General features: G+C 45.3%; 5 protein-coding genes and 1 long non-coding RNA gene across 16 annotated transcripts in view; 4 read left to right on the forward strand and 2 right to left on the reverse strand.

The window, feature by feature from the left end:
- Positions 1 to 7,063, forward strand: part of myo7ab (myosin VIIAb) — a 22,997-nt gene extending 15,934 nt beyond the window's left edge. For 4 of the 7 annotated variants that reach the window (XM_088440973.1, XM_088440976.1, XM_088440978.1 and 1 more), the window contains 9 exons: positions 249 to 362; positions 430 to 517; positions 594 to 700; positions 776 to 961; positions 1,037 to 1,153; positions 1,218 to 1,301; positions 1,374 to 1,493; positions 2,321 to 3,231; positions 3,887 to 7,062. In XM_088440973.1, the coding sequence (XP_088297099.1) occupies positions 249 to 362; positions 430 to 517; positions 594 to 700; positions 776 to 961; positions 1,037 to 1,153; positions 1,218 to 1,301; positions 1,374 to 1,493; positions 2,321 to 2,413 (909 nt within the window). In that variant the 3' untranslated portion in view covers positions 2,414 to 3,231; positions 3,887 to 7,062. Of the gene's footprint in view, positions 1 to 248; positions 363 to 429; positions 518 to 593; positions 701 to 775; positions 962 to 1,036; positions 1,154 to 1,217; positions 1,302 to 1,373; positions 1,494 to 2,320; positions 3,352 to 3,886 lie in introns of those variants that run through there. The other 3 variants (XM_088440975.1, XM_088440979.1, XM_088440974.1) reach the window with 3 other exon arrangements.
- Positions 2,850 to 11,752, reverse strand: LOC148408389 (glycerophosphodiester phosphodiesterase 2-like). 4 transcript variants are annotated; one of them, XM_088440985.1, is made up of 17 exons: positions 11,016 to 11,752; positions 10,088 to 10,151; positions 8,739 to 8,920; positions 8,574 to 8,677; positions 8,411 to 8,504; positions 7,529 to 7,588; positions 7,269 to 7,367; positions 7,106 to 7,199; positions 6,540 to 6,685; positions 6,382 to 6,464; positions 5,455 to 5,605; positions 5,163 to 5,387; positions 4,141 to 4,301; positions 3,937 to 4,081; positions 3,223 to 3,305; positions 3,073 to 3,161; positions 2,850 to 2,997 (listed from the first exon to the last, which is right to left on the reverse strand). In XM_088440985.1, the coding sequence occupies exons 3-17, from the start codon at positions 8,853 to 8,855 to the stop codon at positions 2,942 to 2,944; spliced, it is 1,707 nt and encodes a 568-aa protein (XP_088297111.1). In that variant the 5' UTR covers positions 8,856 to 8,920; positions 10,088 to 10,151; positions 11,016 to 11,752; the 3' UTR covers positions 2,850 to 2,941. The 4 variants fall into 4 exon arrangements, 3 of the variants coding, with proteins under 3 accessions (XP_088297111.1, XP_088297110.1, XP_088297112.1); XM_088440984.1 differs by lacking the exon at positions 11,016 to 11,752 and adding an exon at positions 10,247 to 10,473; XM_088440986.1 differs by lacking the exons at positions 10,088 to 10,151; positions 11,016 to 11,752 and adding an exon at positions 9,049 to 9,142.
- LOC148408390 (aquaporin-11-like) lies at positions 11,097 to 14,023 on the forward strand. The gene is made up of 3 exons (XM_088440987.1): positions 11,097 to 11,747; positions 12,826 to 12,942; positions 13,017 to 14,023. The coding sequence occupies exons 1-3, from the start codon at positions 11,162 to 11,164 to the stop codon at positions 13,121 to 13,123; spliced, it is 810 nt and encodes a 269-aa protein (XP_088297113.1). The 5' UTR covers positions 11,097 to 11,161; the 3' UTR covers positions 13,124 to 14,023.
- A 1,136-nt stretch (positions 14,024 to 15,159) lies between these two features.
- LOC148408391 (queuine/queuosine transporter SLC35F2-like) lies at positions 15,160 to 19,804 on the forward strand. Its single transcript, XM_088441159.1, has 9 exons — positions 15,160 to 15,474; positions 15,911 to 16,004; positions 16,075 to 16,247; positions 16,416 to 16,543; positions 16,908 to 17,067; positions 17,136 to 17,292; positions 17,692 to 17,744; positions 18,465 to 18,619; positions 18,691 to 19,804. Exons 2-9 carry the CDS (start codon positions 15,916 to 15,918, stop codon positions 18,886 to 18,888), a joined length of 1,113 nt encoding a protein of 370 aa, XP_088297285.1. The 5' UTR covers positions 15,160 to 15,474; positions 15,911 to 15,915; the 3' UTR covers positions 18,889 to 19,804.
- LOC148408392 (uncharacterized) lies at positions 18,212 to 20,310 on the reverse strand. Its single transcript, XR_015868599.1, has 2 exons — positions 19,899 to 20,310; positions 18,212 to 18,612 (listed from the first exon to the last, which is right to left on the reverse strand). It is a non-coding gene; the product is annotated as an uncharacterized LOC148408392 (long non-coding RNA).
- elmod1 (ELMO/CED-12 domain containing 1) lies at positions 19,874 to 25,917 on the forward strand. 2 transcript variants are annotated; one of them, XM_088441160.1, is made up of 12 exons: positions 19,874 to 20,005; positions 20,674 to 20,731; positions 21,135 to 21,280; positions 21,512 to 21,540; positions 21,620 to 21,717; positions 21,793 to 21,922; positions 21,997 to 22,130; positions 22,192 to 22,260; positions 22,925 to 22,945; positions 23,339 to 23,389; positions 24,226 to 24,359; positions 24,438 to 25,917. In XM_088441160.1, the coding sequence occupies exons 2-12, from the start codon at positions 20,715 to 20,717 to the stop codon at positions 24,611 to 24,613; spliced, it is 1,005 nt and encodes a 334-aa protein (XP_088297286.1). In that variant the 5' UTR covers positions 19,874 to 20,005; positions 20,674 to 20,714; the 3' UTR covers positions 24,614 to 25,917. The 2 variants fall into 2 exon arrangements, with proteins under 2 accessions (XP_088297286.1, XP_088297287.1); XM_088441161.1 differs by lacking the exon at positions 22,925 to 22,945.
- The last annotated feature ends 491 nt before the right edge of the window (positions 25,918 to 26,408 follow it).

Below are 26,408 nucleotides of genomic sequence, written 5' to 3' on the forward strand. Positions count from 1 at the left end.
TGTTCTTCTTCCCGAGCAGACTGAGCACATTTTATACTTGACTGCCCCCCAGTGTTTAAAATTCGAACACTTAAAAGCGAGCCACTACGATTGTTTGTCGTGACCATTATATATTCGGGGATAGTGCTTTTTGGAAAGTTATTTTCTTTATGTTTAGAACCTCTAGGGCTACAATTGTCTCTGCCGAAAGCTCATTAATGCTCTCATGAATACTTGCCGTGTTCAGTTGGGTCCCTTTGCATTCGCAGGTGTTCGAAGTGGAGTCCAGCACTAAGGCCAAAGACTTTTGCCACAACATTTCGGGTCGTTTGTTGCTTAAGTCGTCTGAGGGTTTCAGCCTTTTTGTCAAGATCACGGATAAGGTGCGAGAGATCGATTGTCTGACCGTGCGGAAAACTTGCGATGATTACTCCCGTTTTTTTTCCCCAGGTCATCAGCGTGCCAGACGGCGACTTCTTCTTTGACTTTGTGCGCCACCTGACCGACTGGATCAAGAAAGCCAGACACATGAAAGACGGTAGAAAAAAGACACCTCGCAAACGTTGCCACCGCCACGGACGACAAACGGCATGATAGCTGGTCTTTGTGGGCAGGCACGGTGCCGTCGCTGACCTACCAGGTGTTCTTCATGAAAAAGCTGTGGACCAACACCGTACCCGGGAAAGACTCCATGGCTGACTCCATCTTCCACTACTACCAAGTCATTGCTCTTGCCTGTCTTCATAAACTCAACTATTATTTAGGAGTTTAATCAAGTTGTTTGCTGGTCTTCTAGGAGCTGCCAAAGTACCTGCGAGGCTACCACAAGTGTTCCAAGGAGGAAGTGCACCAGCTGGCGGCACTCATCTACAGGGTGAAGTTTGAGGATGACAAGTCTCACTTCCAGAACATGACCAAGATCCTCAAAGACCTGGTCCCCCAGGACCAGAGCCGACATCTTTCCGTGGACGACTGGAAGAGGGTGAGCCGGGAAGGCCGCGTTTGCCGGCGAGGCCGAGCTTCCCCTCCATGGATGTTTGTCCTGCTCCCCCATCAGTCGATCGTGTCGGTGTTCAACAAGCAATCCGGGAAGACCAGGGAAGAAGCCAAACTGTCCTTCCTCAAGATCATCTACAAGTGGGCCACGTTCGGTTCGGCCTTCTTCGAGGTCAAGGTACAAAGACGGCGATCGGCCGGTCCTTGCGGTTCCTTCGTTTAAAACGCTTGTTTTGATGCAGCAAACCACTGATCCAAACTACCCAGAAACCCTCCTGATCGCCATCAACAAACATGGAGTCAGTCTGATTGACCCAAAGTCAAAGGTCGGTCCCGTTTTTTAAAAGAACCTCTGCGATGACGTGGCGCCCTGACCTAAACCTTCCCGCTTCCCGCAGGACATTTTAACCACGCACCCCTTCACCAAGATCTCCAACTGGAGCAGCGGCAACACCTATTTCCACATCACCATCGGCAACCTGGTGCGAGGGAGCAAGCTGCTGTGCGAAACCTCGTTGGTGAGTGAAGTGAATTCAATCGGAACTGTTCACATTCAAGAAATGTGCTTCTCTTCAAAAAAAGGGCATATTTTTGTCTCTTTTTTTTGTTTTTTAGCTAGGAGTCTACTGTTGGTTCATGGAGAGAAAAAAAAGCTCTGAAAAAGGGGGGGGGGACATTTTCGTCAGTGTGTTGAGCTAAGAGGCGACTTTCGGTTCTTTGGGAGGAAATTAAAAAAAAAAACTTGTTAGTATGTTAGCTAGAGGGCTAGGAGAGGAAATAGTCAAAAGTAAAAAAATAAGTGTCTGTATTGTTTATCAGCATGTTAACTAGTAGTCTACTTTTGCTTAAGTGGGAGAAAAAAGATCTTCTTGAAAAATGCAAAAACAAATTGTCAATAGTTTTGTCAGCATGTTAGCAAAGGAGCTAATTTTGGTTCATGGAGGAAATAAACATGGAAAAAAAGTCATATTTTGTTTGAAACTATGTTAGCTAGAGAGGCGAGGAGATAATAGTGAAAAAGTGAAAAAAAAACCTAAATGAGTCCTTTTGTTTGTCAATGAAGTTAGCTAGCAGGCTACTAAATTGGGAGAAAATAAGCTCTTGTTGAGAAAGTAATAAAAACAAATCAAAGTCACTATTTTCATCCGTCGGTGTGTGATGAAAAAAAGTCATTTTTGTTTGCCGTTTCATTAGCTACTCTTGGTTCATGGCTAGAAAAACATCTTTGAAATGTAAATAAAAACAAAGTGTGCTAGCTGGGAGGCTATTGATGCTTTACAAGCGCTTGACGCGTCGCCTTTTGAAACGCTTAGCAGCTCATCTTAAATGTGATCACCCCCCCCAGGGCTACAAAATGGATGACCTTCTGACATCATACATCAGTCAGATGCTCACCACCATGACCAAACAGCGAAGCTCTCGAGGGAGCGGCAAGTGACCGAGCGAGCGGCCGGCGATGCCATCTGGGTCCTTAAACACTCACTAGTTGCCTTCCTCTTCGCTTTTTATGGCGTAACCACGGCTGTTGTGCGCGTCCTCGACTCTTTCATTCTATGTCGCCATGTTATTTATCGACGTTTGAACAAAGGTCACGAAACATACGCGAGAACTCTAGACCACCTTGACAGTTTAGCGCAGATGTCTTGTTGTAGCTCCTCCCCCATATCTTCTTTCACTTTTCCCGACCAGCAGACTGCTCCGTTAAGACTTGTCAGTTTGAAGCTCCAAATTAAAGAAACCCCCCAAAAAGACAATTGCTTTTCCAGAATATTTCAATATGTGATCACATTTAAAAAAAAATCTGTAAATCATCAAATTGCGGAGGGCCGGATGTGCCCCCCGGGCTTAAACTTGAAAACAACAAAAAATACAAAAACCGCACACCACCACTCCTTTTATTCTCGACAATATCATGACACAAACACTGCGCAATGTAGAAGTTTGGCTCGGCGGCTTCCGTTTGCGCTCATGCCGGGCGAGTCGGGCACGCGGCCGCGTTGACGGACCAAATCCCGCTCCGCTCTGTAAAATTCACACGCGTACGTCAATAACCATTTGCCTAGGTTACGTCGCGACTCGGCAGAAAAGATGGCTGACCCCACTCCAGCTGAATGTACTTTTCGTCCGGCGCGTCTTTGGCCCCCGAGAGGCCGAGGCCGAGTTGCGCCCGCCGTCTCGTCTTTAGACTTGGAACGAAGCCCGTCGGTGAATAGGAGAGAAAGGACTCGCGGCTCAAGATGATTTTACCTGTGAAAGGTGAAGGCGCTCGCCACCAACACCGCTGACAGAATGTCGCTCACCAGCCACATGCTCCGATAGGCCTCCGGAGTCTAGCGAACACGTAAAACATTTACCTGATTAAAAAATCGTATTTTTAACCTATTTGTTGCGATATTAAAAGAGATACTGTCATATTAATTGCTGTTTAAAGAAACATTTTTCGTTTTTGTTTTCTTTTTCCAATGCTATGTACTTTGTCCGTACATCATTCACGATCCTTTTCAAGTATTGGGCTAAAAAATGGCTGCTACCTCAATTGCTTGAGGTAATGAAGTGGAAATTGACGTCTCCGGAGGCGGCCATGTTTGTTAGAGCTACGGACAATGGTAACTGCAGCACCTCCTGCTGGCCGTAATGAAAAACTGTCAATCTTACACACTATCCCTTCAAAGGAATCAAAGTACTGAAGTTAAAGATAAACACTTGTAATCGATTGCTTTAGTACTTGAATGCCCTTAGTTCTTAATTACCTAATTACCTAATACGTAATGGCTTACTTTGAATACTTAAGTATAAAGTTACGGATTATTTTAACGATTACAATATTTTGAGCCTGTTTGAAATTGAGCCCAAAATCGGGTAATAATTAGCCTGCTTTTTGAGCATGTTCCCCCCCAAATTTTTATCTGAGGTTTGATGAGAATTTGGCGAAGCGAGAGGACGGAGGAAGAGCGTGAGGACCATGAGGAAGAGCGGTCTGCGGACGGCGTTGAGAATATGGGGCGCGTTGGTGGTGACGGAGTGGGACCCCGTGCACCAGGCCAGCGAGTAGAGCCAGGCCTCGCTGATCACGTACAGGTTGGTGCTGATGTTCCTCGCCATGTGACTGCGGACGCCATTTCCGTTAGGGGCCGCAAGGCGGGCGCGCGCAGGCGTGCCCCGTACCTGCCGATGAGGCGGACGGACATGGAAGTGTAGTGCAGGTTGAGCCTGACGATGCTGTGGTTGCGGAGGTACTCGGTGGACTCCGGGGTGCCCGACGTCTGCTGAAAATCCCCTTCTTGTTGTTGGACAAAGTCGCGGAGCTCGGGGTTCAACCACAGCACCTGCTCACAGCAAACGTCTTACGTTCTTAAGGGCTTCTCAACTTTTGTTTTGAAGGCCAGCTACAGAAAGAAGGGAGGCTTCAAGGGCTATCTTCATTTACACGCTTTTGATTTATTCCGCGAGGTAGCAGTTCCTGTCGGTTTATCGCGAGGGTCAGGTTCCCCAAAATACCAGCGGTAACCAAAATCCGCAAAGTAGGATTTTTTTTTTTTTTTTTAAATGGTGGTGTTTCATCTGGTCTGACTTAGGAGGGAAACTATCAAGAAAAGCAGATGAGAAAAGCAATAATGTTAGGGTCATAAATGAAAATCCACCCCAAAAATGGTTTTTTACTCCCATGCATATAGTTTGCAAAAAAAAATTATAATAATAATAATTACGAAATTGTTTAAATTCATAAAATCACTATTTTTATAAAGAGCCATATTCATGGTCATAAATGAAAATCCACCCCCCAAAAAAGTTGAATTTGGGTTTTATCCTACTCTCAGTCCATTTTTTTACTTTTAGAAAAAAAGAAAAAAAAAGCATAAAGTCAAGATCATCTGAATTGTTTTTTTTGTCCTGTCCGACAAAAGCAGAAGGAAAAAAAAAGAGGAAAAAAATTGCAATAGAGTTCGAGTCATGAATGAAAATCCACCTCCAAAAACTATCGATTTTGTACGGCAGATTTTGCCTGGAGCATAACGCCCCCATGATAAACGATAATGTCTATAATCCAATTTATAAAAAAACAACAACAAAAAAACAAGACGGCCCTGACAAAACAAAACAAAAAAAACAAGATGGCCCTCAGTCCGTGGTTTGGACACCGCTACCTTAAAATGTACCAAGATTTTTGTTTGTTTCGGGTCGGTCACCTGCGAGGGCTTGATGGCGGACTGATCCAAGATGACCTTGAGCGTCTGCTGTATCCACGTGTGACTGTAGGGGTGCCCCTCGGGGGGCTTGTAGAGGTCAAAGATGACCAGTTTCTCCAGGCGGGCCGCCACCTCCAGGAATTGGAGCAGCGTGCAAACGGGCTGCTCCGCCGCCCGCCGCCGATCGCGCTCCCCCAGCGAGGCCGCCGTGCCGAAGGGGTCCGTCTGTTTCGGGGCCGCCGTCGGGCGCCGGGCGATTTGACCGGCCGCGGTTTCTCGGCGGGACACTTACGGAAAGGAACCAGGCGCCCGCGTTGAGTCGACTCAGCTGCGGCCAGGTGAACATGTCGGACATCTTGTGGGCGTGCTGCGGAAACACCTGCTCCACGTTGGTGGTCCGCCGCAACGTGCGGTCGTGCATGAGGAAGGGAATCCCGTCGTGGCTGACGACAAGCGCGCTTTCCAATTAACGCTCGACGCCGGGCCTCGCGCGCGCTTTTCGCGAGAACAGCATAGCGTGATCCACAGATTTGCTCCCAAATAAAAATATTCCTTTTAAGAACAATAAAACTGCTGTGCCACCAGGGGGCGGTAGCCTGGCCGTTTGAAGAGCTTGTCACTGGGGACATTGGTTTGCTGAAGATAGGTGTCGCTGGTGCAAAATTCAAGTGTTTTTCGGGAGTCTTTGTCATGTCTCTGGCTTAATGCGCCGTGTGCGTTTTGATGAGGTGGGCGGAGTCGCCGGCCACACACCTGAGTCGCGTTTCTATCACTCAGGCTTCTTTAGTGCGCCCGATTTATTTAGTCAGTTGTTACTGTTCTAGTTCCGAGTCTTTCACGGTTCTCGCGCCCTTAGTTATTTTTTACTGGTGCTTTTTCATCGTCCTCCCGAGGACTCCGCTCCCCTCATCCACTTTGTGAGTTTTCCTGGACTAATGGTATGCGCCTCCTTTAATTGAACTTTGCGTTCTGTTGTACTTTGCCCCTTTACGTGCGCTTTTTGTTATTAAACCTTATGGACAATCGCTCTTGGTTCGCCAATCCGTCTGGGGTCCACCATCTCAGCCCGTACGCCAGGAAGCAGCCCTGACAGTCTTAGTGTACAAAAATACTTTTCTTTTTTTTGGGGGGGGGCAATTTTTTAACATGCTATTTTTCATATAAATAACGCTTTCAACAATGCGTACTTTCCCCCACGAAAAGTGTTGAAATCGCCAACCTGATGACGACGTCCGTCTCCAGACCTTCGCATCCCGCCTCCGCCGCCTTCTCGAAAGCCATCAGCGTGTTTTCCGGAGCCATCTGCGCATTATCGATACGTAATCCGTCATCGGCGCTCAAACAACAAACACTATGACGACGAAGGTCCGCGCTCACCATGGGGGCTCCTCTGTGGCCGAAGAGAGCGGGCCGGGGCCCCAGGCTCCCGCGTTCTCTGATGCATGGCGAATACATACCGAGAGGCACCAAGTAGAGGGCCGACAGGATGCTCAGATACGCCGCCAAAATCAGGTACCGCCTTACTGTCGACGACACGCAGCAAACTTTCGTTCGACCCCAAACACGTCTTTACAGAGTCCGGACATCCGATCCCAGGTACTAATTTCGACCCCACACGCACAAATATTAGGGCAAAGGAGGGGATAGTTTTCCGTGTTTAGTTAGTTTAGTTTAGTTTCTGTTCGTGATGCCAATATGTCATTGGGAGTGAACGGGTTCAGTCGTACGGCGTAAAGATCTACTGCATTGCAAAGCATACCACTGCCCCCAGAGGACTGGGGTAAAATATCAATCCAACAGTTTCAGAAAGAATATTTGGAAAATATTGTTATCATATAATGATGTTTGAATCTGAATCGTTTGGCTAAAAGAACACTTTCTTAGTATATCCCAGCGTGTATAACGTATTCGAAAATGTTCCCTGCCCCCCAGTGACCACTCACTTGTTTTCAACATGCTGAAGAAGTGCAAGGCCACTGGCCAAGCCAGTACTGTCATCAGCCCCACGGCGACCACGTGCAGGTACGGCGCAGTCACCTGCTAGCGCAAAAAAAATTCACAGCGGCGGCAATACGAGAAGCGCCGCCGCGCGCGTCGGCGGCTGACCTGCAGGGAAAGTTGCACCGTTATCCATTCTCGAAGCCACAGCTTGGAAATGACGGCGGTGGCGACCAGGGCGAAAATCAAGCTCACCATCACGCCCATCTGAGTGCAGAGGACGCAACATTTGCCACACGGCCATTGTCCTTCGGAAATTGATCGGATGCATACAAGATACCAAAGTAAAATGATCACTATTTGATGCGTGATTCCTTACAGCAAAAAGTCATGCATGGGGGGGGGGGGGGGGGGGGGGGGGGGGGTACCTTGTGACTCCAGTGTAAAAACAGTCGTTGACCCTGTGACAGCAGACACACGGCCAGCAACTGCAAACACACGCAATCCCGGCAAACTAAATCGCACCAGCTTCAATTTGAACACACATGTTCAAATCTGATACGGTATAAATAATACTAAGAAAAAAAAGATTTGTAATCATAAGAACAGAAATGCTTCTGGTAAAACTAATAGTATACTTGAGATACTTTTGCGCCATTTTTTTCGTCCCAGATACAGATTAAACATTACATATGTTTATTTTTCAGGTGATATGGTAAAGAAGAGTCGGTAATTGGAAAATGACTGAATGATAGAATAATAAATTAGTCATTTAGTTTTTGAAAGTATTTTTGAGATGCTCTGTTGATGTGTTTACCAGCATTGCTAATTGTATTTTTAACATACTTTTATTTTCAAAGAGAGGTATAATTGGGTGAGGTTAAATTGTGGGGGCCCATTTTGTTTTTTAACACACACAATTTTGGCTAACAAGTCTGTCTTTCATAAGACTTTTTTTTCCTGTAATTTAAATGTCGGCATTATTCTTTACACGGAAGCATCAAATCAACTTCGAGGCTAATAACGTTGCAATGTGATGAACCGCTGGACACAGTGTGCTGCCCTCTTGTGGGTAAATGCGAAATTGCATTTAGCATGCTTTTTTTTTTTTTTATGCTGGTCACATGGTTACGGGCCAGATGTTACTTTAACGACAGAAGCTGCGGGCTGGATTACATTTGACCATAGCAGCATTTAATACCCGATCCGGTCTTTGGACAAGTCTAGATTAATCGATTACAGGATTTTTTTTTTCTGTAAAAATAACCAGCCGGGCCTGAGGAAACCGATCCAGCATGACGGCCACTCACCATGAGCACTGCCACATAGGAGAAGAAGAGCGCAGCGATGACCAGTAGAACCAGTGACCACGCCCACCAGAAGCCCAAGTGTCCATAGTTGAACCTGAGCAAGCGTGAGCACACACACACTGGGGTAAAAGAATCTGTCGCTGGCGTATCCACCTCAACCCACCAGTCGAAATCATTGTAGTCGTTCCTGGCCAGCGTCCAGAAGTAAAGAAAGAGCAGCGTGAGGCAGAAGGCCGCAGCCAGCAGGGCCAAGCTGGCGCCTTCCAGCTGCGGGGACGGCAAAAGCCAAGTTGACACGGACGGACTGCTTGAAGCGCCGAGAGCCCACCTTGCTGCAGCAGCAGCTCCCGGGCCGCAGCGGGATCCGCTGCCGCCGTCGCCATTGGCACGCGTAGAGGCCTAGCAGGCAGGAGGTCAAAGGTCGTTGCTCTCCGCAAAACGCCATTGGGCTCAGCAACTCTCGGGCGCCGGGGCCATCGCCAAAGAAAATGTCAGCTACAAACAACCGACCTCAAAGAATATGACAAAGACCATTTTTTTAGAACCGGTAGGGTGAAAAAAAAGAAGCTTCATGATGTAGCTCATGTTTGTAGTGGCTTCACTTGCAATGAAAAAAAAAGTGGACACAATATGCGCACCTTCGAGCACAAGCTTCTCCGACAAGATCGGTTGTTTTCGGCTTTTTTTTTTTTTTTTTTTTTTAATAGCGATTGTGTAGAACTGCAGCGTGGAAACTACGTGATCGTTCCGAATTCGCAGTTTCGATATGATTTCGATATGCTATATACGTCTGTTAAATGTGCAGTATGTTCACCAAAGAATCGGTTGAAAAAAATGACGTCGATCCCCACATATTTAAACGGACCAATCAAAATTTCATGCGCGTGAAAATCGACACGGAGCCACAATTTTTGACGCGCGCGCGTCACAAGGCGCCGGTCACGTGACGCAGCGTGGCCGTTGTCTCCACCAACGCAACGAATGAGAAGGATAATGACGTTCTGACGTCTTCCTGTTGTAATTTTAAAACAAAAACAAAAAAAACTTGACAAGCCGCTACGGGTGCTCTGGGTCACCCTGGCAACGCTGCTCTCTAGTGGACGAAAAGGGGACTGTAGTTTCCAACTTGTAAAGCATCGGACGTTTACCTGAAAATGCTGATCCACAAACGCAGCTTCATCAATTTACGAGCAGAAAGAAAAATTGGGAAAAAAATGTCACGATAAATGCACAAATGATATTTTCAAAACGTGCAAATCACATTTGTGGATGTGGAAAAAAGTAGAAATGTGTCTCCTCTTATCTCAAACGTGCATATCCTTTTATAGCAGATGTTACACTGATTGTATTGACGTCATAGATAAGATAAGATTAGTGTCATGAGGCGGAACAATGGACTCTTGCTACAAGAAGTGTGAAAACAATGTAGAATATCACTAGAGCGCAGTTTAATTCCACATATCGAGCCCATCCGGTTTCTCGTTCAAATTTCTGCACTTTTCGAAACCGAATGACATTCACAAGCTTTGAGTTATTATTATTCTTTTTTTTCGGCGATCAACTTGTTAGTTTGATGCCTGGATAGCATGCTTTTCAAAATGACAAAACTTTGAGGTGTGGTGGGAAAGCCCAAGGGGGGCAGTTGGATTGTCAAAAGCAAATGATTGACGTTCTTACCTTTGAGCTTTTCGTTTCCCTCGGTTAGCGGACAAATCCAGCCACTTGCGCCGGCCGGGCGATGCTGTGTCAAGTTGACGGAGGTAGGGTAGACAAAACCGGAAATAGAAGAAAAAAAATCTTCGTCGGCAACTTATTTTTCGCCGTAAGTTATTTTACCTTGAAATCATGGTATTGCTTGTATAGCGTGTCGATTTGTTTAGTCGTTTCTGTAGCCGATGGCCTATGTGATGGGCCACCGTTTCCTCGCTTAATGCTTGTCCAGAGTGGGGCTTTTTCCCAATAGCTTATTTCCAAACTCAACTTTGAGTGTGCCTAAGAATGAAGTGTCTATTGAAGCAAGATGTTTATCTATTCAAGTGCCTGAATTGTGTAATGAGACCTAAAGTTAGCTGACACACAACCCTTCGGGGAAATAGTCCAAATATGTAGTCACTTGTTTCAACAACACTTAAAAACGTGGCAAAGTTTCAAGTATTGTAGTGTATTGCAACTTCCTGTCAACATTTCCAAGGACATCTTTCATGCGTGTGTTGCAATACGTCTGAAATTCCGAAGATTCCCTTGGATGCTATTTCTAAACTTGAAATGAGCCAATTAACATGTTTCGCAATGGAAAACTTTGACATCACACCACCAAAGTGAAACATATATTATGTAATATTAAGGTCACAAGTATGAAATCTTGTAAAGATTGTTCTACCCGTCAGCATGTGTCACTGTTGCAGACGAAATTGGGCTGAGACGGGCCCCTGTTTTGACTGAAAGGACCCGTCTAGCTCATGCAAACACTGAAAATGGACACATCAAATGGGAGTACGGCTTGAACGTATTCAAAAAATGAACTATGTATAGATAAATATAGATATTTGCTTCCATGAAAGAGAAGATTGCAAAAAGTGACCGCCTTTTATTTTGAAAGTTGCACCTCCTACTTCCCGTCAGGCGTGAGCGTCCCGCGGCGGGACCAAAGTTTGCCATGTGGGCGGGCGTGAGGGGGCGGGGCCCTCGGCCTTTTGAGAAGAGTTTGGTTTAAGGCTGCGGGCGGCCGACCCGGGGCAGACTCGGGCAGCCATGGACGATGCCTGGGTCTCGGCGGCGGCGCTGGCCGCCGCTGTGCTCCTCGGCGAGCTAATCCGCCGCGCGGCCGCCAGCAGCCTCCGGGGAACCGCCGCGGCCGCGGCTCTGGAGGCGGCGTCCACCTTGCAGCTTTGCTGGTGCACGCACGAGCTCAAGCTGCTGGGCGAGTCGGCGCTGCTGGGGCCGGTCAGCGGCGTGGCGCTGTGCTACGCCATCACCGCGGTCCACCTGGCGTCCTTCGGCGGAGCCTCGTGCAACCCCTGCGGCGCGGCGGAGCGCCTGTGGCGGGGCGCGTGGGGCCCGGGCGCTGCGGCGGCCGCGCTCGCCGGCCAGTTCGCCGCCGCCTGGGCCGCGCGCTACGCCGCAGCGGCCGTCCGGTCGCTGGGGCTGGCCGGGCACCACCTTCGCTTCGCCTCCGGGTGCTCAGACCCGCTGGGGGGCACCGCGCCGGGGGCCGCCGCCGCCATCGAGCTCTGCGGCGCCTTCGCCATCCAGGCGGCGGTTCTTCACATCCACAAGGTGGACGAGAAGCTGCGCGTCCCCTTCCTCGCCGCGCTCATCGCCGCGCTGGTGTACGCTGGTGAGTGCCGTGACGTCACGTGGGTACTCCACTATGCTCGAAATCAGCATTTGAAGGAAACTCGCTTTTCAGGAAAACAAACTAACAAACCTCCTTTCCAAGTCATAAGTGAGTTCATTACATGTGGCTTATTCGATGTCATTATTGTAAAGACTCCCTTGACGTTCCGTGCTGGAACGTTCGAGCCAACTTGTCACGTGCTGCCTCTCGTTACTTGCCTATGGAAAATAGCGAGACATGAGGGCTACGTTCTGTATTTTTTTTAATTCATCAAATACGGGAAAAAACGATAAAGCAATTACACTCTATATAATGTAGCTATTATTTTTCAATGTGCTACTTCAAGGCATTATATTAAAAGTAATGAGGCAAGATCTCTTTTTTTATTTACACTTTTAACAGTGTCTACCATCAAACCTTATTTTGACTTTTAAAAATAGAATTGCGAGCCATGTCTAAATGTATTCATCCATGGTTTGAATGCCTCTGCTTTAATCATTTAAAATGATAATTATCCTCACAGACTATAAATACGTTTTTCTAATAAAATGATAAATATCCACATGAAGTCATGTTTTGGAGTGTGTTTATCTCTAATCAAGCCAAATTTCTTGCTCATTTGAATGCTGATTCATGGTTCTAATGGTTGAAATCATTTAGTTTCACTATTATGCAGGAAGAGACTCATTTTGAAACCCAAAATTAGCCTTTTGCTTTCTTTTCTAACCCACACCCTCATGCTTTGCAAAGCAAAAATATTGTGCAACTGTTTTGTGAAGTAAAATCTTTGGTATATGAAAACTGTGTTAAAAAAAAAGTCAACAGAGAATTGCAAAATTAGTCCAATTAATCAATTCATCTTTTATAGTTGCATAAGAATTTGGCAGAAGAATTTTCATCCATTGATTATGGACAGCGGATTAATGGGTTTGGTCCTTTTTTTTTTTTTAAATTATTGTATCACAAACTCATGTAGTGGGCTGGATTACACCTACATGCAATGTCAAAAATTCTTCCCGTATCATCAGCGAGTTGGTTGCGTGTGGGTAACCGTAACGTCCCGGATTTTTGTTTTGAGGTGGAAGCTTTTCGGGGGCCGTGTTTAACCCGGTCCTGGCCTTCTCCATCATCTTCCCCTGCAGTGGCCACACCTACCTGGAGTACTGCTTCATTTACTGGCTAGGACCCGCCTTGGGTAAGAAAAGCTCATTAGTTAGTTTAGTTGAACGAGGTCGTTAACGGTTTTATCTGTTGTTTTGCGGCCCGCAGGCGTCATCTGCTGCATCCTGTTTTTCGAGAAGATCGTCCCGTTCCTCTCGGGGACAAACACAGCGGGCCCAGGCATCAAAGCCGCTCGCAAGCACAAATCCCGCTAGGCACGTTAGCGCTTTTTGCACCACAGCGCACTCAAATAATATGCAATTGTGCTTTTTTTTTGTTTGTTTTTAGTTACTTGGGAGTAGGAGCTAGAGTAGTTCAGGTACATGCGCTAATCTTTCAACATTTTGCGAGTTAGCTACAAAATGCTAGCTACAAAGCTAGTTGTACTGGAACATACAGTAGATGGCTGGCCATGTTTTCTTTATACAACGATGAAGAAATGTCATTTGGGGTTTGACCTACATTCCAGGTGTGTGCTCAGATGTTTTCTTTTAAGGGCAACAGGAAAATATCTGAGTAATCGTTTTACATCGGAGTAGTGAGGGAAAATGGCAGTTTACAGTTTATCTGTATTTCCTGACCTTTTAAACGCGTATAAAAAGTTTTGATTCCGGGTATGTTTTACACACAAAATGAGATGCACGTTCGGAATTTAAAATGTTTATTTTAATACTTAATTTGACAAAGTCCAAAAATAATCGACGTCAGTTAGCCTACCTCATTTTGTAACACCGCCTTCCTCCTCAAGGGGCGCAAGAGTGAGCAACAATAGTTAATACAAATGTGGTCATTTTATACTACTGTTCACAAAAATTTGCAAAATTATTTTACCGTAACTGCCCACAAGGACGTTTAGGGAAGATTTCTGAAGCAGTTACAATTCTGTCCCAGATTATAGGAGACACCCGAATGAGCTTTGGCCATTGATTAATTCTATCAGTTATTTTTGGTTGTATTAATTTTCACTCACTGTATAACATACCAAAGCTGTGTAACGATTGTTTGCCTCTGGTAGCGATCACATCGTTCATTGAGCCATCTCGTCTTAATAATATTTATGCGTGAACACAACTGCACACTGACCGATGGATAAAAGTACAAATGACAAACTCGTACTCTTGCTGTTTTTGTATTTTTTTTTTCAAATCTGACTTTTTTTTTTAATGTAACGCGACCAAGTGACATGGGGAGGTTCACATTAAAAATGATGACAATCCTGAGCAACAAAAACCTGTTTTATGTTTAACTGCTTGTTGACTTTGTTGAAACTTGAGCATTATCGTGCAGAAAACGCATATTGGGATCGGGTTCATGGGGTTTAATAACGTATTTATGTGCTGCGTAGGACAAAAAGCAAAAGGTAGTAAAATGTCATCTGTTACACAACGTGACCTTTGAGTCAACATGTTCAAGATGTTCACGTGTGTTGGACGATCCTCGCTCTCTCCTCCACAAGGGGGCAGTGTCTTGGTAAGGGTCATTCGTTTTAAACGCTTATTAGAAAAAGAGAAGAGTGTTATTTGATCGAATTATTATATGTCTGCAACGAGTTATGAAAAAAATCTAATAAATGTTTGATTTTTTTTCATCATAGACGAAAATTGAGTAGGTAAAGTAGCTAAGCGGCCTTGTATATTGAATTACACAAAGTTGTCAACTGCAGCATTTATAATAATGGCCACAGGGTGGCGACGTTTTGGTGCATAAGTCCGATGTATTGGTGTATGGTTTTCTTTTTTTCTGTGACAACCTTGGTCCAATGTTGCCCCAAACTAGTGCAAAGAATTCGTCCTTCAGGATAAGAAGAGGCGTCTGTAGGGAAAAGGGTGAACATTCAACTTGCTATACAATGCAGGTTGCATTTTAGCATACTGATTGAGTTATCTCTCGCACATTTAACTCGGAGTCGGGGAGGTGATTTATTCATGCAAATCGTGCCAATGGACTGATCAAATCAACTCGCTCTTTAAAGAGAACTCCGATCGTTGTCTGAAAAGTTAGTTAAATATGTTGACACGACTCCTAAAATATTCACTTTATTGAATGGTGTGTGTTGACAAAATCGAGCGAATATTTATTCGGTTATTTGTCATCGGTCACATTTTTCAAATAAATTGAGTTTTCGAGTTTGGCAGGTTTAAAAGCGACGCGCAAATGTGACGTAAGAAATCCTAGTGGTCTAATTGGCCCGTGGTTAGAATGGCGTCACCACTGAGCGCCGCCATCATTGTAAAATCCGAAGCGTGGAGGACGAATTCATTGAATTGTCGAACCGTCCAAATACACACGGAAGCGGTGATAAAGTCACGTCAAAGTAGTGAAAATGTACACCCTTTGACGGCTGCCATTTTTGTCGGAGGGAGTGGGACACAAAGGCGGAGGAATAGGGGGGAAAGGGGCCGCTCCCGGGGAGGCAACATGATAAGGTTTGCCGGAGGAGGCAAACGTGATGTGTGCTGCTTCTTCTGACACTCCCCGACTGAATACTTACGAGTTGGCTGAACAGGGGAAATTTCGCTAAACATCCTTGAAGGAAGTGTCCAAGAGAACAGCCGGTTGGCGTAAGGTAAACATTTTGGGCGTTTGGCACCTTGCGGTCTTTCTTTGAACCTCTCCAGTGAGGCATCTTAAGGAAATACTGAATTTCTGCGCATTATTTTGAACGCAAACGATCATTTTCATAACAGTCATATAGGTGAGGTGTTTCATGGTTATGTTTGTGTACAGAGGGATTCAGATTTTTTTTTTTCCATTAATTTCGCCCGTGTGTTGCTGAACTTCAATTTCAGGAGCATTTTTTTTTGTCAAATGAAGCAGGTCGAAAGAAAAACAGAATAACTCGTATTTTCATTACTGAAGTCATTCTTATGTTGTCCTTGAAAGACAATCTTGGACAGTAGCAGTGATTGGAACCATGAGACATTCCTGCGTGACTTGTACCACGCTCTCTTTAACGAGCCACGACACTAATTCCTTCGCTTGTCTTTTTTGTAACCTAATAGTGTTGATGGAGGCCCAAGCGGACGAGAAGATGTGTGGGAAACTCCGGTTGGCCTGCGGGCTGTACAATTACAAGCTGAGGGACGTCTTCAACTGGTGAGCGCTTGGAATGCGGAGCTGTTTTTGTTGGAACGCAGTTGATCCTTTAATGCTCTCCTTTCTCCAGGGATCTGCTGAAGACCCTGATCATGGGCCAGCTCTTATCTCTGATGATTTGCGGCACGGCGGTCAGCTGCCAGTACTTGGCCAACGCCGGCGTGGAGACTCCAATGTTGCAGAGCTTCCTCAACTATGCCCTGCTGCTTCTTGCCTACTCCACTGTCCTCTGCACCCGCAAAGGTATACGCGGTTCACCTTGGCGCTAAGGACTTATGAATAAAATTAGGCCGGTAGGTTGCAGCTAGTGCTTCTCAACACGTTTGTCTCCAAAAAAGAAAAGAAGTGCTCATTGTTGATGACGGATTCTTAGCGTGGGCAGTAACTGGGCAATGTTGCGTGCTTCGACAGGGGAGCAAAATTTCCTGCAGGTGCTGAAGAGCAAGTGGTGGAGGTACCTGCTGATGGGTCTGGCCGACGTGGAGGCCAATTACACGGTCGTCACCGCCTACCGCTACACCACGCTGACGAGCATCCAGGTGGGATCTATTCCCGTTAAGATACCGGCCCGTTGTTGCAAATATGCATTCTGACAACACAGTTAAAAAATAGATAAGTGATTCGTCTGGCAGATATTGTGATGGTTTTGATACAATGCGTGATCCTTCTCCCTCAATTCAAGCGTCATTCAACAATCACAGCGAGCCTTTAAAAGCATGACTGAATATGACGCAATCATACAATCATAACATTAATGGTGTTTATATTATAATTTAAAAAGTCTTCACATCCCTGTTTGGACGGCAGCTTCTTGTGCGTCGCAAAACGGGACAGCCAAATTTGACAGGTACTTGAATCTTCTTGCTTAATGTCAATTCTCGTCACGTGACGCGTGCTTGGCAGCTGCTGGACTGCTCCGTGGTACCGGCGCTGATGGTCATGTCCTGGTTCCTTCTGAAGACCCGCTACAGGCCGCTCCACTACCTGGCCGTGACCGTGTGCCTGTTTGGCGTGGGCGCCATGGTGGGCGCCGACATCTTGGCCGGAAGAGACCAGGGATCCAGTAAGGGGGCCCGAGCCGAACCTCGGCTTCGGCTGGCCCGCCCTCCATTAATCAATGGGCTCCTGCAGGCAGCCACGTGATATTTGGCGACAGTTTGGTGCTGATCAGCGCCGTCCTCTACGCCATCTCCAACATGTGCCAGGAGTTCACCGTCAAGAACGGGAGCCTGGTGGAGTTCTTAGGAATGATGGGATTCTTCGGGACCATCATCAGTGGGATTCAGCTGTGAGTTTTTCTCACCTTTTACGTTGAATAATCGGAGGTGTGCGTCCATCTAGTAGAATGTGCCAGATTATTGCAGTCAATAATCAATTCATTGAACTAAATCTAACAACGCACAAATTCCACATAATGGGGTTTAAAGAAAATCATGTATTGCTTGAGAACCCAAATAGCACATACCAAAGATTGTATATAAAAACAATGGAGGTAAGATTAAAAAAAAAAAAAAAAAAAAAGAGATCTCGCCGCCTAGTGGTCTTTTATGGGTATTGCTGAAACAGATGTACTAGTTGGCCATTATATTCCTTTGTGTACAATGTCATTTTAATTAAGGCCACTTTTTTTTTTTCTTTTTATGGATATAATTAATTGTTCTCATTATAAAGCTGTTCTTTTTCATAGGGCCGCACTGGAAATCGGTGCAATCAAGAAAATCAAGTGGACTTCAAACATCGGTGAGTCGACTCTCCATCTCAAGTTTATAAACTGAATTAATTTTGTGCAAATCAGTTTTGGATGACCATCCCTTTTCTGAACCGCTCACTGTGTGCTTCTCAATTCTATTTCCTCCATTAGAACAGTTTAATTCTATTATTATATTTATATTTGACCTTTATATGCCAAACCCCCTATTTGAGTTATTCACCGGTAAGTGGATGTTTTTTTTTTTTTCAATACCATATTGAAGTGTATTGACCTTTCATATAGAAACAACTAATTCATTATTCATTAAATTAAGCATGCAACATTTTTTTTGAGTCTGTTGAATTCTAAACAGCACCATTAATGTATAAAGCATACAACAACCAACTCTGCCACCGCATTCAAAAGTTTTTTTTTTTAGAAAAAGATGTTACAATCTGAGAAGCACAAGTGATTTAAAAAAAAATAAATCAAGACAAAAACCAACAAAAAGCAAATGTGTGTCCGTTATAGGTGTTTATTTATGGATGATGGAATAAATCCCCCCCAAATTGTATTATATACTATTTCCAAAGAAAGGTTTATCATATTTACAGCTATATGATTGTAGATCATGTACAATTCGTCCAGTATATCCATACAGAAAGCATGAAATTGTATTTGTGAGAGCGGCAGAAACGGGGTTCAAATGTGCCGCCACATCCCCTCGTTCGAGAAGCGCTCACTTGTATTTGTGTGGGGGGCGGGGCCAGCCACTTTGTTTGCCATCTACGTGCTGTGCATGTTGGCATTGTACAGCTTCATGCCAGTGGTGGTGAAGCGGACCAGCGCCACCGCCGTCAACCTTTCGCTGCTTACCGCCGACCTCTTCAGTCTCTTCTGTGGCCTCTTCCTCTTCCACTACAAGGTAAAAAAAAAAAAAATATCAAACTCCGCCCTCCCCCCGAATCGCAATGAGACACTTTCTGGCGTTCGCAGTTCTCGGCGCTCTACGTCCTAGCGTTCATCCTCATCACGGCGGGCTTCATCGCGTTCAACGCCGCGCCCACCGACTCGGCCCGGCCCGAGCCCGAGTCGGGCGATCCTTCGGACCGGGAGGCCCGCGGCGCCTCGGACCGCCTGCTGCCGGCCCGAGGGAACCAACAAAGTAACGTGATAGTCGTATCTACGCTATGACGGCAGGAACGGGGGAAAAGGCTTTCTGTTCTAAGAAATGCCGTCTGTTACAAAAAACGGGAACAAGCTGTTGTTTACCTTCATTTGCTTCATTTTCTTGCTATTTGTTGGGCATTCGCACCACCAGGAGCGTTTGTGACCCATAATTGCCGCTGCCTTTGATTAGTCTTTTCTTTTCCCATATGTTTATTAGTGTGCCTTCTTTCAGTTTTTGATATTCTCGTTTCAAACAAAATCCAAAAATAGGATGTGCTGGACAACAAAATATTCACAAAATTAATCGCCTATTTTTTTAACCTTAATTCGAAGGTACAATTTTCCCCAAGTGTTTACAATATCAAGTGCAATGTAAATTAAGTATTGCTGATAAATGTTGCCTTTTATTTTCGCCAAACTTGTCAGTTGTTTACCGCTAATGTAGTTTATATTCTCCAAATTGTCATCTGCTTGTCTTAAGTGCTTTATTTAAACCGGAGCTCCATTTCTTTTTTGCCCCTTTGTCATTTTATTTACCCAATTCTAAGTCGTTTTTTAATTCAATCATTTGGAAAAAAATCTGACATTTGTTTAATCATGTTGTTTTTATATCAGATATTCCTGCACAATTGTCATTTAAAAAATAAATTATGAAGAAAAAGACAACTTTTTTGAGTACCAAAAATGGGAAGAACGTCTTAATGTTTTCCTAAACGCAGATCATATTTACCTAAAAAAAATTGACACAAAATATGAAGCTAGCTCGCTTAGTTTTTTTTTCTGTGTCCGACTTTTATACACTGTTCTGATGATTATTGAGCATTGTGTTCAACACCATTTGTTTGAGAAAACGTATTTAAAATTCAACTGATTTTTCTTAAAATAAAAAAATACATTATTTGAAGAACTCCTATTGGTTTTCTAACACAACACACGAGATGTCCATTCCTCAGAGTTTTTATTTCCCCCTCAACTCCGTGACGTCATAGTCATCTCCACTGCTCTTTGGCGCCCCCTGCCGACCCCATCCTCACCTACAACGGCGGTGGCGTCGTCATGGAGGAGAAGCGCACGTCTGGAGCCGAGTGAGACGCGAAGCCGCACGTCGCCTTCTTTCGCTGCCTTTGAAAGATTCCCAACGGTAAGATGCGCTTTTTTACGCCTCTTTTGTGACGCGCTCACCTTGCAAGGCCGAGGGCATCGCCGCGCATACCTGCTTGCGGATTATGCTAATGTGACGCGATGCACTTGCTAATCGCCGAGACGGTGATGACTTCTAAATCAAATGGCTCCGTTTGCCTTGCCTTGCACCTCGGTTTGATTTTGTACCGTTTTTGAAACGGTGGCGCGTTACGAGAAGAGCGTTTGGCGGCGGAGATGTCTTGCGCCTTCATGGCCGCGCGTCGTCGTCGACAGCTCCTCAGATGCAGGCCCGCAGCGGTGGGGGACAACATAGGGCCTGCGGGCCCCGTGAGGACCGCCAGTATGTAGTATTTTATCCTCGCTCAATACAAATTGAAATAAAAAAAAAAATAGTTGAGAAAATTGGGTCTTAAAAATGAGACAGCAGTGCCTTTACTTACCAACGCCACTTTTTGCAAAATTACGAGACGCCTCTGCGAGAAAAATATTGTTGGGAAAAGAAATTCAGGATATGAAAGTTGCATATAATGAGACGCTTGCTCCAGCAAAACCGTAATGTAACACATCATCACAACACGCCATGTCTATAGGAAAAAAAGTCCATCATATACAATCGCCAACGTTTCTTTGCTTGTTTTTTTATCCGGCTCGTGTTCTCTTTTGCAGCTCACCCTCCACCATCTCCAGCGGAGAAGACACCAGGCATCATGAAGCACTTCCTCAGGTGAGGCCAGGCACATGTCGCTATTCTATCCACCAAAAATAGCGTTTCCTGAGGATCCAGTTTCTATCCAGAGTTATTTAATTTATGATTCTCTCATTTCCATCCATTGTGGCTACTGAATCCACATGTCAGCATCAACAAGGTCTTTCATGTTTTGAGGCAGACACGTGTATATCATACACGCATCAAAAAAAAAGGACTTAAATGGCTTCCCTGAGGAACACCACTCCAAACGATGTTTGACTGTTTGGCATTGAATGCAATGGAATTAACTGAATATATTTGGAGGTTTAAAACAAAGTGCAAGTACGCTGTCCATGACTTCCTGTCCACCTTGCAGATTTCACAGTTTTGTTAAAGGCAATTAGGCTTAGGGTTGAATGTTCCCCCCCCCCCCGTGCAGGGTGTTGACCCAGTTCTTCGTGTTCCTCTACTGCAAATGTGTATGGCGAGGCCTCAAGTTCGTGGCGCGCAAGTTTACGGGACGCTGCGAGCTGCAACGGATCTGCTACAATAACAAGCACGGTGCTCGCAGGACGCTCAAGATCGGTAAGGTCCCGCAGCTGACTTAAAGAAAAGAATTAGCGACTCATCTGTTTTTTTTTCCTGGGTGAATTCATTCAGTGCCACCGATGCGGATAGACATGTAAATGAGCAATAAGATCTCTAATAAATGCTGCACATCTGGATGTATAATTACGTCTTTGGGAGTGAAGGAGTTAATCGATTGATTTTGTCTCGTTTTTATTTTCTAACCTGCAATTTTTTTTCCCGCGGCAGAGTCATCCCTGAAGTACTCCAAAAATGAGGTAAATGTAGCCGGATTGTTGCCGCGCTTCCGTTGGCTTTGTTGAAAGACACGTGGAGCATAGCAAGGTTTCCTCGCAGCTGCTGCAGTCCGCCCTGAGCGCCCATCCCGACAAAGTGGAGAAAACCATTGATGACATCATGGCCCTGAAGAAGATCAACCCTGATACCAACCCTCAGTAAGAGCCTCCGCATCTGCGCCGAAGTCAAAGCGAAGACGATTCTCGAAAGTTGTTGCGGGATGCTCCCCGCAGGTTGGGCATCTCCCTGCAGGCCAGCCTGTTCCAAATCGTGGGCTACAGGAACTTGGTGGCCGAGGTGGAGAAGCTGCGTAGGGAGCCGTACGACTGCGATAACCCCCAACACGAGAACATGCTGATGAAAGTGCGTCACTCTCATTGTTCGCGCTGCCTTTTCTCCTCAATTCACTCTTGCTGTTTGTTTGTTTTTGGACGCAGTTGTGGAAGGAGCTGCGTCCCGACACGCCCCTCACGGGACGAATTTCCAAGCAGTGGTGCGAAATTGGATTTCAAGGCAGCGATCCCAAGACGGATTTCCGAGGCATGGGCCTGCTGGGGCTCCACAACCTGCTGTAAGATCAACGGCTGCTGAGCTACGCTAACACGCTAAGCTAATCCCACCTCTTTCCGTAGCTACTTTGCGGAACACGACAAGTCTGCGGCGCTGCGGATGCTCCATGACTCCCTGTTGCCCAAGCACAAGTATGTCAGGAGATTTTGAGTTCATTTTTCCACATGTGACCTCATCTGTGCACCATGCTCACTGTCCACAAGTCACATACGCACACTGCTTGACGGCATATGGACAAAAGCATTTGACGCGCTCCGGTTTCTCTGAAAAATGACGGCACCTAAAGAACCGGTTTGCGAAAGTCCCCTCCAAAATGTATAGGGGACTTAAAACGCTTCCCAGCGGAACGCCGCCCCAAATTGTGTCCCAACTCATGGCTACTTGGATAGGTACTTTTTTTTTCTAGGACTGATAGTAGTCAAGGAGAGCAATGAGCCGATATTCGTCAAAATGCCGAATATCGGCCCTGCCGATCATCGGAACCAACCGCTTTTCGAATTTTGTTCGGCCGTTCCGTTACGACTCAACAAAGGACTTAAAAGACTAGCCTGGGAAGTGTCCAATTGTCCTTAGGACTCAAGAGCAAGAGGCGCGTGGGTGTACTTTTGTCCATATGCTGTGGTGTGTTGTTGACCGTTGTTCACAGCTGGACCCGCCCGCTCGCTCACTGCCTCGTCATCTCGCGTTGATCGCATCGCCGCTTTGTATGGCTTTGCCGTCAGCATCTCAGTCAGCTTCTTCTGTCTGTTTCGACACACGCTTCCCCGCCCTGTGTCGCTCCCACGCCCGCCGCAGGAGTGCGCAAGGGAGTCGCAGGTACCCCATTTTCACCCGCCCCATCACGCCTCCACACTCTCTGCGCCACTGCTCATGTTCCACGCCGTCAGTCTGGCCGCTTCAAACAGCTGGGAACCGCTTCCCACTGGGACCCATTTCATATCTCATGTGCCGGTTGCCCACCCTTTAAACATGTTTAAAATTTGGGGTATTTCAAGCACTCTCTAAAATAACATAAATGTGATGTAGAAAGCGTCTATACGGTGTATTTGTAAGGTTGCCTTTTTTATATACTTAATGACCACTTCAGCATTGCTAAGGGTCTCAAAAATGTGTGGCTGCTATTTATATATATATATATATATTTCTAAAAAGCAAATGGTTTGACTCGATTTCTCAGTTGTTATACGCATCTGCGTTTGTCCTTCACAGCCAAGCTAACACGTCGGAATTCGAGCAGAACAACATTGACAAAGCCATTGGGTAAGGACTCTCCTAAAAAGTCATTTTGGGGAAAACGTGCACAATCCTCGCAGGCACAGAATACATTGAAGAAAAAAGTACTCGTGCAAATTAATGATTTCGAATAAAACATCGTATGACATTCAATTAGCGTAGTAGATAGAATACAACAAATATTTGTAACGTAGTTGTCTCAAATAAGCTTAAAGTTGCGTCAATGTCTCCATCTTCAGGCCATACGCGTAACTGCAATCTTGATGCAACGCTCGTTAATTTCTGGCTATTTTTCACGTTCCGCTGATGTATTTGATCCGTCGCGTATATTTTTTTCCCCCTTTCCTTTCGAGTACGCCCTCTTTTAAACCAAGAGCTTTCCTGGATTGAAACCATTCGTCAATTTTTCCCGTGTTCTTGACATAACGCCGCATTCGCGGAAGGTGGGAAGCCGGACTTTTCAGAGGATGCATTCGAATGCCTCTTTGAGCTGGGAGATCCGAGTTGCGAATTCGGCACTTGACAAAAAAATCGTTCATTATCAAGTAATCTTTTTTGTTTACGTTCGGACAGTTTTGATTGGGACCGTTCTGACTTGCCGCGGTCCTCGAATGCAGCATATGGTTAATTTGGGACGAATACAATTGCCTATATTGTCTTAATGCGGATGAATATTTAAATATATGTATTAATATATGCACACACACTGTATATCACTACATTTAACGGTCCTCCTGGGACAGCATGAACACAAAGTGGACACAAGTGAATAGGCTGCAAGCAAAACATGAATGTCTCAAAAAAACAAAAAAAAGCAAGGCCTGTGCTGGACAAAGTTGATGAGCTCGCCACCCGCCCTGCAGGTACTCTTTCGCCATCGTGGGCATCAACATCACAGACCTGGCCTACTCGCTGCTGGTGAGCGGTGCCCTCAAGACGCATCTGTACAACGTGGCTCCCGAAATGGCCACCTTGCTGCACCTCCAGCAAACCTTCTGTGAGCCCACGCCGCCCGCCACCTTCATTTTTCTTGACCGGATTAAGAGTGGGCTTTTTTTTTTTTCGGTCCTCTCAGGTTACCTGATGCAGGAGTTTCACCACTTCTGGATCCAGGAGGACCCCGGCGACATCATGGAGTTCAATCGCGTGCGCGCCAAGTTCCATCGCCGGGTTCTGCGCCAGCTGCGGGATCCCGATGCCGCGCTCTGCCCTCGCTTCTCTGCCTCCGACCTCCACCTGCTCAATCTCTAGGAGAAGACCCCCCCACCATCAGATGTCCTGGTAGGCCTGTCTGTAAAAATGTTTGGGCCACTGCCGTAAATTACACACACCCTACATACATATATATATATATATATATATATATATATACACGCACGCACACACACAATGTATATACACACCGCCACCAGCGTCAGGCCATCATGGTGTCACTTTTACTTTTATGATTGTATCACACTTTCAGACGTGCGTGAACGTGAATCACATGACCTAATCCCGACTTGTGTTGCCACTTGACTAAAATGTAACTTAACGTTGACTTACACAACCCAGTCATTTGCACATTTATTTTTTCCACGGTTTTTGCAGCTTTTTTTAATCGTTATTTTATCTTACTGACAAGGAACTATGTTGAGGTTAATGTATGCATTGTGAGGGAACCTTTCCTGTGTTACTTTACAGGAACTATGTTGAGGTTAATGAAAGCTTATTTAGGGAACCTTTCATGTGTTATTTTAAATGAACTATGTTGAGGTTAATGAACGCATTTTTGGCAAACTTTCATGTGTTATTTTAGTATAACTATGTTGACCTTAATGAATGCATTTCATCTCAAAATAGTGATATACCACAAAACTAAACACCACAATTTTATGGGTATTCTAGGTCATTGTAAAACTTTTCAAAGGTAGGCATCAAGTAGACCGTGTTAATATTTTGCTTACCTGATGATGTGAACTGCAAAATAGCGTCGCGTTGCACATTGCATTGTGGTGCCACTTGACACTCATTTTTTTGCTTGTTCCCGCCATAAAAAAACAAAAAACATTCTTTATACCAAATAAAAGTAGTCATTTGTGTGGATATAATGCCATGGCAAGCTGTAGACCGTCGCCAAGCTTTTTGAATGTTGTGTTTGAAGTGGTGTCTTTCTAGCATGGGCTTTTATTTTCCAAAGAAACATGAATGTTTTTCACTTGAACGATTGTTTGCATCTCATCCACAGAATGTGACATTTTTCAACATCCGCCATCAGCCAAAGCAATAATTGCCATTGATTTGGTGGCGACCACTTGTTAAGTGCTCGTTTGGACGTTTTTCATCAGTGGCTTAAGTTGCGCTCCGTGTCAAGGGATAACTGGGAAAAAAAATACCTTGTTTCACGTTGAATAGCAAGTTTGTTTTTTTCTCGCCTGTACTCGGAAGTGTGAAGAGTCTCAGCGCTTTATTGATGATATTCTTTGACATGTTGCCAGTAGATATTGTAATGCTGTGCTTTATTTGTTTGTGTCGTGCAGTGGAGAGCACAATAATAAAAAAAATAATCAAAGACATTTAAAGGATTCTTGTTTCATTTTTAATCCGGAAGGCGAACAACGGATGATGACCTCATCGAAACGCCTCCAATAGCAGCCTCCATTTTAGTTTGCCATCGGTGGTTATCGCACTTTGCTGACATTGATGGTTGTAGACGTCAAAGATCTATTTTGGCTTTGGTCAATAGGTTAATATTTTAAGAACAAAAATCAAATGTTTTTGAACGGGTTGCACAGGCTTAGTGTTCTGAGTAGAGGACATCTTGGCCTTTTCAATCATGTCTCATTTTTCATTTTGCCAATACAATATGGACACAAATGTATTGGGGCCGGCTCTCTGGAACGAAAGCCTGGCAATTGTGCAAACTTTTTGTAAGCAATGTGTTTCCGTTTCTGCTGCAGCATAAGCAGCGGCAGGTGCAAATGGAGCAACATGAACATCTAAGCATTAAAAGCATCTGGATTAGTGCGGATCAGCACCAGAAACTAAACACATTCGGAACCGCGAC

This window comes from Hippichthys cyanospilos, chromosome 18 (genome assembly GCF_059441005.1).
Source record: "Hippichthys cyanospilos isolate Australia breed blue-spotted pipefish chromosome 18, RoL_Hcya_1.0, whole genome shotgun sequence".
In the NCBI taxonomy this organism is placed as follows: Eukaryota; Metazoa; Chordata; class Actinopteri; order Syngnathiformes; family Syngnathidae; genus Hippichthys; species Hippichthys cyanospilos.